A 15,179-nucleotide genomic window follows, 5' to 3' on the forward strand; every position below is an offset into this window, starting at 1 on the left:
ATGGATACAAGCCAAATAACAACAAAATGCATCCAGAGAAACAAAAAGTGAGCAAAAACAGAAAAAGGACCATGGTCTGCTGAAAAAAAGCGATAAAAAAAAAAGAAACCGAATCATCAATCTGAAGCAATACCAGTACCAAATCCATCACCCTTTCCATTCCTATCATGTTCATTCTCATATTTATTCTCATGCACATATCCATCGCCAAGAACCTTGGTAAGCCGCTCAACGAGCGAGTCCGGATCATCCAAGACACTATTCTGCCGCTGCCGCAGCTCTTCGAGGCGCAGTGACGGGTTCTGTATAATTCCAGTATAAGTATGTCGCCCGTAGGAGGTGGAAAAGCACATCAACCGTGAGACGCACCCAGTCTTCCTGGTTGGGGACGCCCGTTGCCGCGGGGAGCTGGGCTGTCGTGTATTCCTCGGGACTTCCTAGGGCCGGGCCTCTGTGGATGGGGGCCGGAGTGACCGGGAGGCTGGGCCGTTCCTGTGGGCTGGGGAAGTCGGTTATCCGGGTGCCGAGGGAGAGATTGAGGTCCTGGCTGCTGGTCCTGGATTGGTGTTGTTGGGTTGGGGTCAGAGGGGATGTTGCCTTTTGTTGGCTGGGCCCGCCGGAGATGACTTGAGCTCGGGCCTTGCGGGCTTGCTGGATGGATTGGATGTACTTCTGAATCTCAGGGACCTCATCCCATGCGTTAGAGCGGGAGTAGGTGTCCCAGGATTCGCTTGGCACGCTGGTTACCTCGGATGTCCATGATGTTGGTTGGGAGGATTGGGAGGTCCAGGATTCGCCTTTGGTGGAGGTAGGAGAGACCAAGGGTTGGGATTGACGCTCATCATCAGCAAATACTCTGGTGGGTTTAGGTGCATTCGTTTCCCAAGGGAATAACTGGGTGAGTTTCTGCGGCTCGGGCTTCGTCTCCGGGACCTGATACCACATGTCCTTGGGGGCTTCCGGGTAAGACTCTGGAGGCTGGAACAGCTGGTGATCAACAGACATGGTATATGTCTTGCTCTCCAGCGCTATTCCTTCCGGTTTAGAGTGCAATGGTGGCGGTTCACTTCATAGAAAGAGTCAGCAGATGTCATTAGACTGTTTGAACGTTGGTCTCACCGAGACGCATCCCACTCCGCTCTAGGAGCTTCAAAAATCGGTTCATCCTGGGGAGGCGGTTGAGGTGATGGTGCGCGTTGCGTCTCAATGGGGGCTTGTGGCTGAGGAGTGCTGGTATCATATTGCTCGAATTTGTGGGTGTGCTCTGTCGGCGCACTGGGCTCGTGTATTAGACGGGGCTGTACAAAATGATGGGTGTGTTCATGATGGTGCTGTGGTTGTATATAAGCCGTTATGTGTTCTTCTCCGCGGACGTACTGCGGAACTACACTAATGACAGGTCGGTGGAAGCGGTTCTGGGCATGATTTTCAGCTTGAATGTGCTGAGTCGAATACTTTTCTTGGGTGTGCTGGGCATGGTGTTCAGCTTGAATGTGCTGAGGTGGATGCTCTTCGTGGATGTGCTGAGGTGGATGCTCTTCGTGGATGTGCTGAGGTGGATGCTCTTCGTGGATGTGCTGAGACGGATGCTCTGTTGGGATATGCTGAGGTGGATGCCCTGTGTATTCGTGGTGAGACGGTTGCTCTGCATAAATGTTGTGAGTCGACTGATCCATAGGCAATGGCGCATGACCCGATTCTGAGTAGAAAGAGACCTGTACGGGCTTATATGAGCCTCCCTCCGGCGGATGATAAACTGGCTGGGGATGCGATGTCGCCTCATGCTGGAGTAATTGTTGATGCGGTGTATGTTCTGATACAGGGATGGAATGCGTCTGTTGTTCAAAATCTCGATGTGTTACAGTATCTGGAAAGTGCTGGGCATGTGTCTCGGATACTGGCTCATCTGTATAGTGAACTTGTGGCGCAGCCGGGCGACTACTCGGCTCCGGTGTTTCCTAACAACGGTATTAGTTCCATACTCGGTCTGGTTGCTCAACAGAACAGGCGGAATCATCAATCGCGTCACTCACAAAAGCAGCCGAGCGGTAATGTCGGTCGTAAATCGTCCACCATCTTCCCAGCAACTGGTTATATGGCGAATCAAGAGGAGCCACCTGTCTCGACATATTCCAAGGCTTCTGGGATCCAATAAAATGTATCAAGCTAATTGTGCTCTGGAAGTGCTTGTAGGCCGGGGCATATTGATAGTTCGCGCTAGGCGTGCAGTTGTACGTAAAGCTAAGCCGGTGCCAGTCGCGAAAGTGCAGGTTCAGTAAGCCCTGGTCGGCCCCGTCAAAGCTGGTGCCTCGTTCCGCAAGGGCTTTCAGCGCATAGTAGTCTTGCATGTTGGGTCGCAATACCATCACGCCACTGTTAAAGCAGTCGGGCCAGCCGACGTCCGGGGCAGCGGCGAAATCTACGTCCATGGCCAGAAGCTCGTCGGGTGCCCTGATAGCTACCACGTCGGAGTCAATGTATACAATGCGCTTGTATTGTGTTTGCCGCCATAGCTCAATCTTCGTAAAGGTTGCTATGAGATCCGGGCGCTCCATAAGCCAGAGGTTCGCCGGCGTGTGGTTCGTCATCCGATATACGGGTATGAGCTCATCGTAGACAGTCTAGGCCAACAGGGTTAGGAACGATCGCAGCCACGGATAGTGCGCCATGTATAAGACGCAGAACGCGCACCTGGAGCTCGTTTATCGTGGCAGCCTGCAGCGTGTCCGGTGTATACAACGCAACCAGCTTGGCCTCGGTGCCATTGTCGCGCAGTGAGTGGGCGAGGACCACGGCACCTAAATAATGGCACGTTAGTGTCAGGAATTGAGGGTTGTTGAGCGACCATTAGTTTACCAGGGAGGTAGTTATCACTCAAAAGTAGCTGTTTTCAGGTTAAAGAATTGTCAATGGGCGCGAAAGCTCAGAATTGGGGTACCTACAGTGCAATAGACTGGACCTTCTTGGGTAACCATCCCGGAGGAGCTGTACAGCAGCGAAAGCCTCAATTATCAGGCAATCGGAGCGTAGATAGAGAACAAACCGAGAGAAACGAAGCTTGCGACCACAAAAGTGATGAAGCCAAAAGAGAAAGGAGAGTGTAGGGAGGACTAACGCTAGAGGCGCTTCCCCTCACCGGTTATGACTGGGCAACCCCGCTCCAGGGATGTGAAGGGACTGTGCTATGAGGCGCTGGAACCGTTATCCTGTGTCATCTGAGTTGATCATCCGCGAGTTGTCGACACTTCTCGACGATTCAATGGCCCGTGGGGAATCGAAGATCAATGGAGTTCGAAGGGGGTGGTTGGGGAGTCTGGGGACTAGGTAAGAGCGGCTGGGCCATGGTTGGCCGGATGCCCAGACCTGTCAGGCAAGCTTCTATTGGGGATTGTGCATCAGACTGGGCAGGACAAGTCGCACCATTTCAATTTACCAGATCTTTCTCATGAGGCAATCATTCATCACAGGCCGTCATCAGTTAGTTTCCTCCCCGCAGGAATATATCAACGATGACACTACTCTGCAAAGGAAGTACTTCGTCCAGCCAAGCAAGCTCTACCAGATCATCGCCACCTCAGTAAGACGGAGCGAAGCACTCGAGCCACAACCAGCTTGATAGCAGAGAATCAAGGCGACATTCTAAAACGGGCTGAAGATGGCAATACCAACCGGAGACCAGCAATAGAGCCTCAATCAAACACAAACGGCGCCACATTCCAGTGGCTTACTTTCGAACCGTCACCATTGCACTCGGGTAACAAGTACCTAATGCAATAGCCTTTTCAATATCTTCGCGCTCACCGTCCACCGCCCATTCGACTGCTTTACCAAGAGCAATTCGACCATCTCGCTCCAGCGGTGTCCAGTGTGCACTGATCGGAAGCTCAACGACCTGGCTATCCCGAGTAAGGTAATCCGATATACCATCTAGGCAGAGCTCACGCGTGAGCGCATGGTCCTTTTGGCCCCATATAATGGTTGTATTGGCTTTCAGCGTGCCTGGCAGTTCATCGAATATTCCAGCGCCACTAGCAGTGCGCTGGATCCCGGTCTCCTGCGCAATGCTATGCAGACTGGTTATCGTTTCGATGGACTTCGTCCATGGTTCAAGAGCTGTACCTTGTCGGTAGTAACTGCACATTTCAACGAAGTTCGAGATGGCGGGCCTCGTCACCACGGATTCCGCGTATCCCTCGCCATTAGGGTTCTGCGTCTTGCCTTCGACATTAGATGGACCAAGTGTGCTTGCCATGCACTCTGCGGCGTCAGTGATAGTGTAGCTCTGCTGGCCGTAGGACATTTCATGCATGTACTTTAGCAATGATTGGTTTCCTCCGTTGAAGAGGTATGCAACTACGATCGGATGCAGCTGAAAGGCGAAGATATATCCGGAACGCCACAGTTGGACCAAGAGGGGTTTTAGTGTTCTGATGGCATTGAAAAATAACGTACGCTCTTGGACGGGTGAGCGCAGGAAAGATTTGAGCATCTTCGATGAGGACAATAGTCGACGATTGATGTTGGACACGGCCAGGGGCATCTAGGATCTTGAGTCAGTCAAGCCAAGCGCTATTTGATCCTGGAAAATAACATACAAGTGGTCCGTTAGTGACAATAAACCTATCAGCCAACTGGGGCGCTTCAGCTGCCAGCCGCATAGCGAGCAAACAGCCCCAATCATGTCCCACAATAACGGTCCTTTGCTGATGGGTAGTAGTCGGGCCATCAATGCCGTACTTTAACCTCATAGCAATGATGAATTCAGTAAGGCTCTCAAGAACCGCAGTGGCTGTGTATCTTTCTAAACTCTCGGAACCTCCATAACCAGGCAGATCAACAGCGACCAGTGTCGCTGCATTCTGCAGGGACTCTTCGCTTAGAATATGACGCCAGATCCCCCAGCTGTCAGGGAAGCCATGAATGAATATAACCAACGGCTTGCTGGCGCTGGTCGTGGCGTTACCTTCATTGGAGACATAATGGAATCTGAAACCGTTCTGTAGAGTATAGATCTGATGTGAGAAGACAGTCCAATTCTTTGACAGATCCCATAGCCGAATGCGAGCTGTTTCGTACACGGTCAGGTAATGTCTTGAAGCCGGTATCAGGAACAGTGAGAGGTGTATAATACACTTACCGAGCTGCAGCTCCAAGGTCTCTTTTTCAGTGGTGCTTGTAAAGAATTTCCCAGTGTAGACTGCTATGACTGCATATAGGACCAAGGTAAATAGACCATAACCCAGGATAAGGCCTGTTTTTAGCGGTGCTAATAGCGAGGATGCCATGCTGTGTCAGAGAATGAAGACAGACTTCAGTTTGGGTTGCCTGATCCTATCAGCCCGAGGGAGATGACGTTATGAAGTCGGGCAAGCGTGAGCTTGGGTAAGAAGATGAGCATGAAGAACAAGGAAAGAGATTATTGGAGTTGCAGGGAAGATGTGTACGCGGACTATATAAGTATACTGCGGGCACTCACTCACGTGCAACCTAGTTTAAATACGCTGACAACCAGGCTGTGTTTGATCCCCACCACAAGCTCAAAGCATGCCCCTATAGGTGGACTAAGGGCTTGGAAGGAGTACCTCAAGCTAGCGAATGATAGCGCACAAGAATTGCTGCAGAGGAAAAGTTGCGCAGGAAGTCCCTGCCTGAAAGTCTATATCCTGATGCCATCTGCCTCTTCGACACTGGCCCACTGGTACCGTAGCACAACAGATACCCAGCTCACTTGTACTATAAGAGGGGTATTAAAAGAGACAGAGATAAGCACCTTTTTACGTGCTCTCAGAACTCCGAGTGGCGGTGGAATATAGGGTGGCATAATGGCGTAATTCATACACATCAGCTGTGCAACCGTCAAGGCGCTATATATAACAATATTACCATGTGTATCCCAAGTTCTCTCTATTATCATCAATCAAGCGCCCATACCTGGAGACATCATTGTCAGTATATGTACACCCAAGTAAAGGTTGTAGAATCGACTTACTCCAATAACAATCTAAAGAACCAGACTTCCATGTCCTCATTGCGTAACGTGCTCTGTGCCCAGCCTTTCCCTTGCCGAGCTATTCGAGGTGCTGCGATTCTGCCCTCTTCTTCTGAAGAAAAATAACGCATGGTCTCTACGAGATCGTCCCCTTTGAGGCTCAGTGGGACGTAATGGACCCAAGGCTTGAGCCGTTCATCGTGCCATTCTCGGAACAAAGCAATCTTGCAAATCAGGCTGTTGCTTTCGAGGAACGCGTGGTACCGGCCACTGAAGGCGTTCCCGTCGATATCAACGAGGTACTTGTAAGCCCAAGCCTCTTGCTGTTCCACAGGCTCTGTGATGTTAAAGAATTCCATCTGGGCGGCGCAGTCATTACGATCGCATTGCCCAACGGAGGTGAATTGAACGTCAAAAAGGTTGCTATAGACGCTGCGGTCAACCTCTTCAGTTTCCCAATTTCCGTCGTCAGATTTGGCGAGAATTTTGGCGTTATTGAGCGCATTGATGTTGCTGACCATCAATTGCCGATGATGCCGTCGCCAGCCCCCGCCTTTAGAAAAGCCACCAGTCGTTGACCCCCTCCAGTATAACTTGTCCTTCTTCTCCTCCCAGCCATAGTCTTTCTCCTTGACATATGGTACCTTCTTAGCCCAATACCAGGGGCTGGGGTACAGTATATCCTGAAACGTTGACACTTTGCTCTGAGAGAAAACAGGCAACAAGTCATGAACAGCTGCGAACAAATTCGGTCGGTCGAAGAATCCGTAGGTATTTCTCAGCGACGGAGTGCTGCAAACATCGGAGAACGCGGTTGTGTTGTGAATGAAACCTAACTCTCCGAGAGCATATCGAGTTGTATCATCCGGCGGGTTCTCATCCAGGGAACGAACAGGCCTATCGACTGGGCACGATATCCTCGAGCTGGTCCAGGCAGGTTGATGAGACATTTTATTGAAGCGAGTTGTCCGCACTTCATCAATGCGGTCACCCTTGTTCAGGTCCTCGGGCCGAGCCGACCATGCGTTTACCAAGGATCTTGCCTGAAACGCATTCGGGATGGCGCTGTCCTTGGCTATTGCGACCAGCCTTTGAAGGTCTTCACTCGGCACAATAACGCGAGGCTCATCGTGGGCGTTGAAAGCCAGGTCCATGTCCGGCAAATACCGAACAAAGTCCTTGACCATGCTGAGCGTAGCCTCGCGCTGCCACTCGTGTTCATCATCGAGCCCTTCGGCCAGTGACACCTTTCCGTCTCTGATAAGAACCCCAAACAAGCCATTATCATACCCAAGAGCCTCCCTAGCGCGGGCGCGGATGGTTTGCGGTGAAAGGGCCCAGAATGGTAGCAATATGTGGTAGATGGTGTCGTATTCGTCAATCAACTCGACGCCTTTGGACTGAGCGAGCTTGAACCATTTGTCAAAGTGCGGCGGGGGGTGCATGTTGTAGCGCCGGCGGTATTCCTTGACGGCATCGCTCAGCGTCCTGGATTGGCGCCCCAGGAGCTGGCTAAATTGTTGCTCTGCATCTTCGACGAGCGCTGTTATCGGGTGCACGTCGCTTGGATAGTGATCGGTCGGACCAGTCGGAGGCTCGATCAGTTCTGGTAACGTGGAAGGAGGGGCAGATGGTTGGAGTGGAGCGACATTCTTGCTGAAGGAATTTGGGCTTTCAAGGAGGACAAGTGAGAGGCAGACGAGGAGACCTGTCACCAGCAAGCCCAAAAGCCGGTGAGATCGTGCTGCCATAGAGAGTCAAACTCTGACATAAAGAATATGAAGATATGTACAAGAAAGTATCAAACTTATTGAAGCGCTCGAGAGTCGAGGTGAGTTGGTTGCCAGGCCAAACATCAATAACATAAACATTTCCCCACGTGTGATGCAATTTAATCGCGCTAGGCGCCTCTTTTCAGTTACCAGCCAATAGAATCTATTTATTCTAAAGCTATTCCATAGCTTTATTTACATTGAGTTCATTTATCTCAAAGCTGTCATGATTCTGGGCTCAAGTACTACGAATCTTCTCATCTCACCCATGGCCGGGGGTCTTAGTCTGGCCATTTAGCTCGCCATCAGAGTACGTAATTTTCTCTTGCGCGTCGGATCTCAGAAACCACAAGATTGAAGAACAACGGGAAGCAAAGTCCGTATACTCATTTCAGATGACCAAAGCAGCTGTTCGCATTTGCTAATCACGCCTTACACACCTCACATAATCTAAATCTAACAACGCTGTTTGTTTGACCTCTACTTTGCCGTCATATAACAGCACCCCAAGTTCACAACAAAAACCACTAATGACTCAAGCACAAACGCCTTGGCCTGAGCAACATGGAAAAACGCCGCAAGACACAGAAAGCCCACCAGGATGAGGTGCGCCGCATAAAAAGCGCGCCGTCCGTCTGTAATGGTGCCCTTCCATATCCCCCCTGTTTTCCCCATCGGTCGCGCAAAGACCACGACCGCAACCGCTGTCGCCAATGCGAGAATGCCCAATTGGACATCCAAGTCAAGGATCCGCTTCGCGAACAGAGAGCTGAAGTTAGGGTGACTTGACTGCAGGAAGAACAGGCAGTACAAGATGGCGTGTCCGACGAGTAATGGGGAGATGACCGTGCGAGCAAAGAGACGGTGGTAAGCTGTCACAGTCGGTTGCGGAATGGTAGTTAGAACTGATAGCAAGGATGATGCTCTTGGTGTCGAGGTCACATAGAAAGCCGGTGACATGGCCACCTGTAGTGGCAACTGAGACAGGCCAACGTGGCCTAACGCCTTGGTTAGATGGAGATAATCTGATTACAAAACGATTAGCGCCAGTATCTTGCGGACAGTTTTCTATCGACTTACCATCGCCTGTGCTCCATATAGACAGACTAAGCAACCAAGTAAGCCAGATCAGGCACATGAGGTACTGCCGTCGCGTTTCAAACCATCCGTTGAACAGTGGCGCGTCCAGCCATGTTTTCGGCCGGGGGAGCCTGTTGGGTTGCTGGCGTTGCTTGCCCTCGGAGAAGTGCGCAACGTAGAGTCGGAAAAGAACGATTGCAAAGAGAATCGACAATTGCGCATAATATCCCCGAAGAGTGAGAAGCTCGCGACGGTGTTGCTTTTCCGCGTCCGAGACCACGACAAAATGCCACGGCCACGAAGAAGACATGTGGAAAAGCGTTTTTCTGATCTGTAATTCTGTATGCAAAAAAAAGGGTCGAAATACAATTCGTCCATGGTCAAGTTAAAAAGGCGCAATTAATAATTCGGAGATTGTAGTGCAAATCACATGATATTTTGAACTACGAGCCATGATAAGCTTGGTTTATTCATGAATTAATTAAAAGGACCAAAAGAATCTACATCGAGAACGCCATGAGAGTCTCATCCCAGTCAGTTGCCCTGACTACTTCTAAGTTGACTAAATTGACAATCCTCCCAAGGTATGAGCGCCCTATTTTCTTCTTTCGCTCACACTTAGTAAGGTGCTTTACAGAACTGCAGAACAAGGGCCTCCAAGAAGTTGGTCATTAAACCTACGGTGAGGTTTGCATAACCTCCTCGTGGCCGCCAGCGGCAGTTGTTGCAAAGTACCGAACATCAACGTCATCATCGGCTTGGAGTTTCTCCAGGCTTGGGAGAACACTCTGCTGGATAAGCTCTTGACCCTTGGGCGAAGGAGCCTCGGTCTTGCCCTCCTTCTCAAGCTCGGCCAGGGTGCCTTGAGCGGGAAGTCGTCGCAGTGTGTCGATCAGGACGGCATATGACTTGGCGACATTGAACCGAATGTTGGGAATATCGTCTGAAGTAAGTCGCTCAAGGATGGGGAGCACTGAGTTTTCGATGATTTCCAAAGTAACAACGGGCGCTAGCGTCTGGGAAAATGATCAGCAGAGGTTCACAGATAAGAGGCTAATTTGCGTACAGAGATCGCGAAACACGTCGTCATTCTGTAGAGGTAGTTAGGATGTTGGCCCATGGCCATGACTTTTGGAATGATGGACCCCTTGGCCCAGTCAACACCGAATACCTCCGTCAACTTCCTCAGGTTTTGCGTGGCAGCCTCTCGGATAGAGAAAACAGTGTCACCAAGCCAGCCCATGCAGAGATCGCTGAGTTGTTCGTCGAAGAAGTTCACACCCAGCTGGCTGGCAAGGAGAGGAATGTATTCAATAATGGCTAGACGGACTCGCCATTGCTTGTCTTCAGCCAATTGTACGATGGCGGGAAGAAGGGATTGAGATAGGAGTTCGATGCCGATAACTGTGTTTGTTAGAATCCATACATGCTGAGAAGCTTGCTGGTGACATACCATTGTTAACCAACTCTAGCTTAGAGATGATGTGGAGTCGCACATCTGGGAACTCATCTTTGAGCATCTGGAGGAACATGGGCAGAAGATGGGAGATGGTCCTGCAACGGAAATGTAAGCATTTTTCGTAGAAAGCACGGGTAATGAGCCTTTGGCACTTACTCTTCCTTCCCAAGAATAGGCGCAAGCCCACTAATTTGGGTTCCCAGGGCCGCACGCACATGTTGAGACGGATCTGAGACAAGATCTTCCACGCTGGTCATGATCTCATTAAGCAAGGTTTCCCGGTCAATCAAGGAACAGAATCCTGTAGCATTTAGTAACCCTGGTCGATGCCTCGGTTGGGTGATACGCGAACGTACCTGGGATCTGTCCGGCAACAGCAGTGCGGACTTCGGCCTCGGTATCTTTGAGAAGTTTAACGAATGATGGCACCATGTCTCGGGTAACAACTTCTTCATGCACGGCTTTGGCAATCTATACAGACAGTCAGAATAGTTCAAGCAACGGCTTGACCGGGCAATCCGCGGAATACCTTCTCATATCTGTCGGCGACCATGTATCTGACCCTCCAGCTCTTATCTTCGAACAGACTCCGCAAGGATGTCAACAGCACGCCGTGGCTGGGTTGCTGCTCCTTGGGTATTTCTTCCGCAATGGCAATGAGGATATCCACAGTGAGTAGACGCACGCTGTCCTGGTCATCACCAGCCAAGTATTGGAAGAGGGGTATCATTTCATCGATGACAATCGGAGTCGTCATCTCCTTCACGAACTTCGCGAGATTGTTGCCTGCTGAACGTCTAACCATTGGGGTTTCATCGCGTACGAGGCCGGCGAAAAATTGGCGCAAGGTCTGTTGCAGGGAAGAGGAGGATTTCTTATAAGGAACGCAGTAAAGGCCCGTCGCAGACACTTTCGAAGTGAACCAGTCGGCTTTCGACAAGCGCTGTACCATTGGGACAAAATATTCTTCGATCTGCTTTTCGGAGAGCTGCTCGCCGATCTTGTTGAGGGACTCAACAGCCTAGATCGGGTTAATAAAAACACAGGAAAGACGTTACCGATTTGCTTCAACTTGCCTTTTCTCTGACCAGCGGCTCTTCGATGGCCGCTAGATTCTCCAGAGGGGAGAGTAGAACGTGGCCATATTCCGGGCCACCGACATACTCTAAGAACGAACCGAGTTCTTCGCTTAATGCGGTCAAAACTTCATCTTCGTCCTCGACAGAGTCTGAATCGCAGAAGTTAACACGGTGCTCCTAACAAAAATCTGGTTTCCATCCATGATTCACTAACCATCGAGGAAAGGGACCAGCTCATCACGGGTCCGTTCGGGCCCCAGAGCTAATGCAATAGTTGAGAGGCGGTGAATTGCATTGAGGCGGAGGAGGACATCATCGTGCTAGGAGATGCGATCAGTCAGGGCGACAGATCTTGACCGTAGGAGATGCGGTAGCCAGTATGAAGGTTGATACCTTTAGCTCATCGATAAGAACAGCGATAGGGTAGAGCTCGTCATTTTCTCCCTGACCCTCCATCGCGGCTGTATTGTTATAGTATGATGTATTTTTTGAATTAAGGAAATAAGCAGAGAGCGAGGACGTGACCGGAGTCCGAGTCCTTCCTAGACAATTGATATCACGCGAACAACAGCGATCGACTTTTCCTCCTCGGGCGGGTTAAGGAACGAGGGTCTATTGCACAAGGACGAGAGCAAGTTGAGCACCTGGACAGGTCCGAATTAGCCTAAGTTGTTGAGCTTCAGGTGGTGGGAGCAAAAGAGTGGGCATTGGACAAAGGTCCCCCGGGCGAGGGGTTTGGGCCGCCGCAGGAGCCTCGAGGAACCAAGTCGGGATTGATGAGAGCAAGGCGGGAACCAACCTCAGTGAATCATCAAATTAGAGAGACTCTAGGTCAGAGAGGGTATGAGAAGCAATGCCGCTAAGGGTGGAATATTGGGAGCGAAGAGCGGGATTCTGGATGGATATTGTTGTGAGAGACGGGTGACGACTTGTTGGTTCGTTTCCAGCTTGCAGAGCATGGACTGTGGCTGGTGGGCCGACCGCCTTTTGGTGGTTCATGGACATGGAGGGGTTGCTTTCCTGTGGCGGTGCTCCATGGTCAAATTTGTATGACTCCGTCCTCCGACAATTGAACCCAGCCGCGGGCCGATCTCAGGTATCTTTCCTGCCTAAGCTTGGAGCATCCTCCGATTATATTGCCCAAATCCCAGTTTACGTTGTGCGAGTTATCTACACCCTCGCAAGCGCTACTACAATACCCCTCCCACCATGCCTACCATTTCGGTCGACAAGGCCGCGCTCTTCCAAGCGCTGGGCAGAGAGTACGTGCGACTGTACGGATTCAAATCACATATTATCTCTGACCGAATTAACCAGATACACCACTGAGGAATTCGATGAATTGTGCTTCGAATTCGGTTTGTACCCTTCCGCATTACTTCTACTCCGATGAGGCGTCCGCTGACCATGTTAAATCATAGGTATTGAGCTTGACGAAGATGTAAACCCCCGCTATACCTTTGCGCCCCCGATCTCTGCCGCTAAACAAACTAGACAACAAACTCGGAACGGCCGATCGTCGATGGCGTACAGGAACCGCCTCAGCTCAAGATTGAGATCCCCGCCAACCGGTATGCACAACATCTTCGAACATATAGACGGGCTATACTAAGTGGCCGTTTCCAGATATGACTTGCTGTGCTTCGAGGGTATTGCCCTCATGCTCAACATCTTCCTGGAACGGAAGCCTCTTCCTAAGTACAGACTAGTTGAGCCTCCGAGTGGAGAGCTCCAGAAAATCATTGTCAAGGAAAGCGTGGGTGATCCATCAATCTTCTGGAAAGGTTTCATTCGCTAAAAGTCGCATTTAGACCACGAAGATTAGACCCCTTGTGTCCGGTGCTATCCTCCGAAACATCACCTTTGATAAGGCGCGATACGAATCCTTCATCGCTCTGCAAGACAAGCTGCACCAGAACCTGGCGAGGCAAAGGACGCTCGTCTCCATTGGTACCCATGACTTGGACACTATCAAGGGACCTTTCACCTATGAAGCGCAAGCGCCCAAGGACATCCGCTTTGTGCCTCTCAACCAAACAAAGGAGATGAACGGCGAGGAGCTTATGGCTTTCTACGATGTACGACTCGTTACTCGTGTATGCTTGTGCGGATGCTGATGATTCCCACAGAAAGACAAAAATTTGGGCAGATACCTTCACATCATCCGCGACTCTCCTGTTTACCCAGTCATCTACGACGCCAATAGAACCGTCTGCTCCCTTCCGCCTATCATCAACAGTGACCACTCGAAGATCACCCTGGACACCAAGAATGTCTTCATTGAGATCACCGCGCTTGATAAGACGAAGGTGGAGATTGTGAACAAGATCATGGTTTCCATGTTCTCTGAGTACACATCCGAACCCTTCACGTAAGACTTCATCCATGCTCATTTCGTCAAATGGTCAAACAGCCAATCTAACAATGATTAGGGTCGAGCCTGTTCAGATTGTCTCTGAGCACAACGGTGAGACTCGGATAACTCCCGACATTGCGCCTCGAACTACGCAGGCCGAAGTGTCCTACATCAACCAATGCTGCGGCTTGCAACTCTCTGCGGAGGAGATTTGCAGACTCCTCACGAAGATGGCATACGAAGCGGCACCTTCTACGACTTCTCCTGATCTCATTGACGTTCACATTCCTCCAACCCGAGCGGACATTCTTCATCAGGCGGACATTATGGAGGATGTTGCTATCGCCTACGGTTTCAACAATCTTCCGAGATCTTTCCCCAGCAAGTCGGGCACCGTTGCCCAGCCCCTCCCCATCAACAAGCTTTCCGACATTGTCCGCACAGAGGCCGCAATGGCAGGCTGGTCCGAGGTGCTGCCTCTGATCTTGTGCTCTCACGATGAGAACTTCTCCTGGCTCAACCGCAAGGATGACGGTAACACCGCCGTCAAGCTGGCGAACCCCAAGACCCAAGAGTTCCAGGTCGTGCGCACCAGCCTGCTCCCCGGTCTCCTGAAGACCATCCGCGAGAACAAGCACCACACCGTCCCAATGAAGATCTTCGAAGTCAGCGACGTCGCTTTTAAGGATCTTTCGATGGAGCGCAAGAGCCGAAACGAGAGGCATTTCGCTGCCGCGTGGTACAGCAAGACCAGCGGTTTCGAAGTCGTACACGGTCTGCTCGACCGCGTCATGTCAATGCTGAAGACCGCCTTCATCATTGGCGAGGAGGGCCTGGAGAACGCCGCAGTCAAGGACTCGCACTACTGGATCGAAGAGCTTGACGGTAAGCTCCAATCTTTCCACAATCTCAACTAATCACTGACATGACGTTACAGACCCAACCTACTTCCACGGCCACTCTGCCTCCATCCACGTCCGCATCGCTGGAAAGGACCACACCATCGGTACCTTTGGTATCCTGCACCCCACCGTGCTGGAGAACTACGGCCTGAAATACCCCGTCAGCACGCTGGAGATTAACATCGAGACCTTCTTGTGAAGGACCTTTGCGGGAACCGGTGATTTAGAATTGTATAGATGACATATACCTTATCTTGTTCGCTCGATACTTCGACTATAACAAGACGAATAAAAAGCAAAGATTACCCGTTTAGTTCGCACATGTTTCCAGAATCCTGTGTTTAAATATATAGTGGCAGCTGGTACTATGCGACTATGGCGTTGGTAAATCCCATTGGATCTCAAGAGTATATATCTCGGTATAGAAGGGAGCGATCCCGCCAGCACCCACAACTATCTGGGGAACAAGATGTTCTAGAACGAAGAAGACCCTGTTCCTTTGATTCATTTCCCCAGATGGACCTTAAGATGTTTTACAAAGA

General features: G+C 50.7%; 4 protein-coding genes across 4 annotated transcripts; 1 reads left to right on the forward strand and 3 right to left on the reverse strand.

The window, feature by feature from the left end:
• Positions 1-116: 116 nt before the first annotated feature.
• On the reverse strand, positions 117-5,285 carry DSM5745_00908 (glycogenin; the record flags this gene model as incomplete). Its single annotated transcript, XM_026742924.1, has 10 exons — positions 117-302; positions 370-1,066; positions 1,120-1,958; positions 2,034-2,621; positions 2,692-2,798; positions 2,857-2,884; positions 2,943-3,003; positions 3,729-4,540; positions 4,596-5,065; positions 5,138-5,285. The coding sequence occupies 10 exons, from the start codon at positions 5,283-5,285 to the stop codon at positions 117-119; spliced, it is 3,936 nt and encodes a 1,311-aa protein (XP_026608769.1).
• Positions 5,286-5,879: 594 nt separating this feature from the next.
• DSM5745_00909 (putative capsule-associated protein CAP1) lies at positions 5,880-7,740 on the reverse strand (the record flags this gene model as incomplete). Its single annotated transcript, XM_026742925.1, has 2 exons — positions 5,880-5,931; positions 5,990-7,740. 2 exons carry the CDS (start codon positions 7,738-7,740, stop codon positions 5,880-5,882), a joined length of 1,803 nt encoding a protein of 600 aa, XP_026608770.1.
• A 1,778-nt stretch (positions 7,741-9,518) lies between these two features.
• On the reverse strand, positions 9,519-11,835 carry DSM5745_00910 (protein phosphatase 2A structural subunit TPD3; the record flags this gene model as incomplete). Its single annotated transcript, XM_026742926.1, has 9 exons — positions 9,519-9,857; positions 9,908-10,245; positions 10,295-10,395; positions 10,457-10,601; positions 10,657-10,771; positions 10,830-11,321; positions 11,389-11,528; positions 11,594-11,699; positions 11,773-11,835. The coding sequence occupies 9 exons, from the start codon at positions 11,833-11,835 to the stop codon at positions 9,519-9,521; spliced, it is 1,839 nt and encodes a 612-aa protein (XP_026608771.1).
• Positions 11,836-12,588: 753 nt separating this feature from the next.
• Positions 12,589-14,836, forward strand: DSM5745_00911 (phenylalanine--tRNA ligase subunit beta; the record flags this gene model as incomplete). The annotated part of the gene is made up of 9 exons (XM_026742927.1): positions 12,589-12,641; positions 12,697-12,737; positions 12,801-12,820; positions 12,874-12,950; positions 13,006-13,135; positions 13,191-13,457; positions 13,509-13,750; positions 13,812-14,620; positions 14,673-14,836. The coding sequence occupies 9 exons, from the start codon at positions 12,589-12,591 to the stop codon at positions 14,834-14,836; spliced, it is 1,803 nt and encodes a 600-aa protein (XP_026608772.1).
• Between the last annotated feature and the right edge of the window lie 343 nt (positions 14,837-15,179).

The sequence above is a fragment of the Aspergillus mulundensis genome (genome assembly GCF_003369625.1).
Source record: "Aspergillus mulundensis strain DSM 5745 chromosome Unknown scaffold_0, whole genome shotgun sequence".
NCBI lineage: Eukaryota > Fungi > Ascomycota > Eurotiomycetes > Eurotiales > Aspergillaceae > Aspergillus > Aspergillus mulundensis.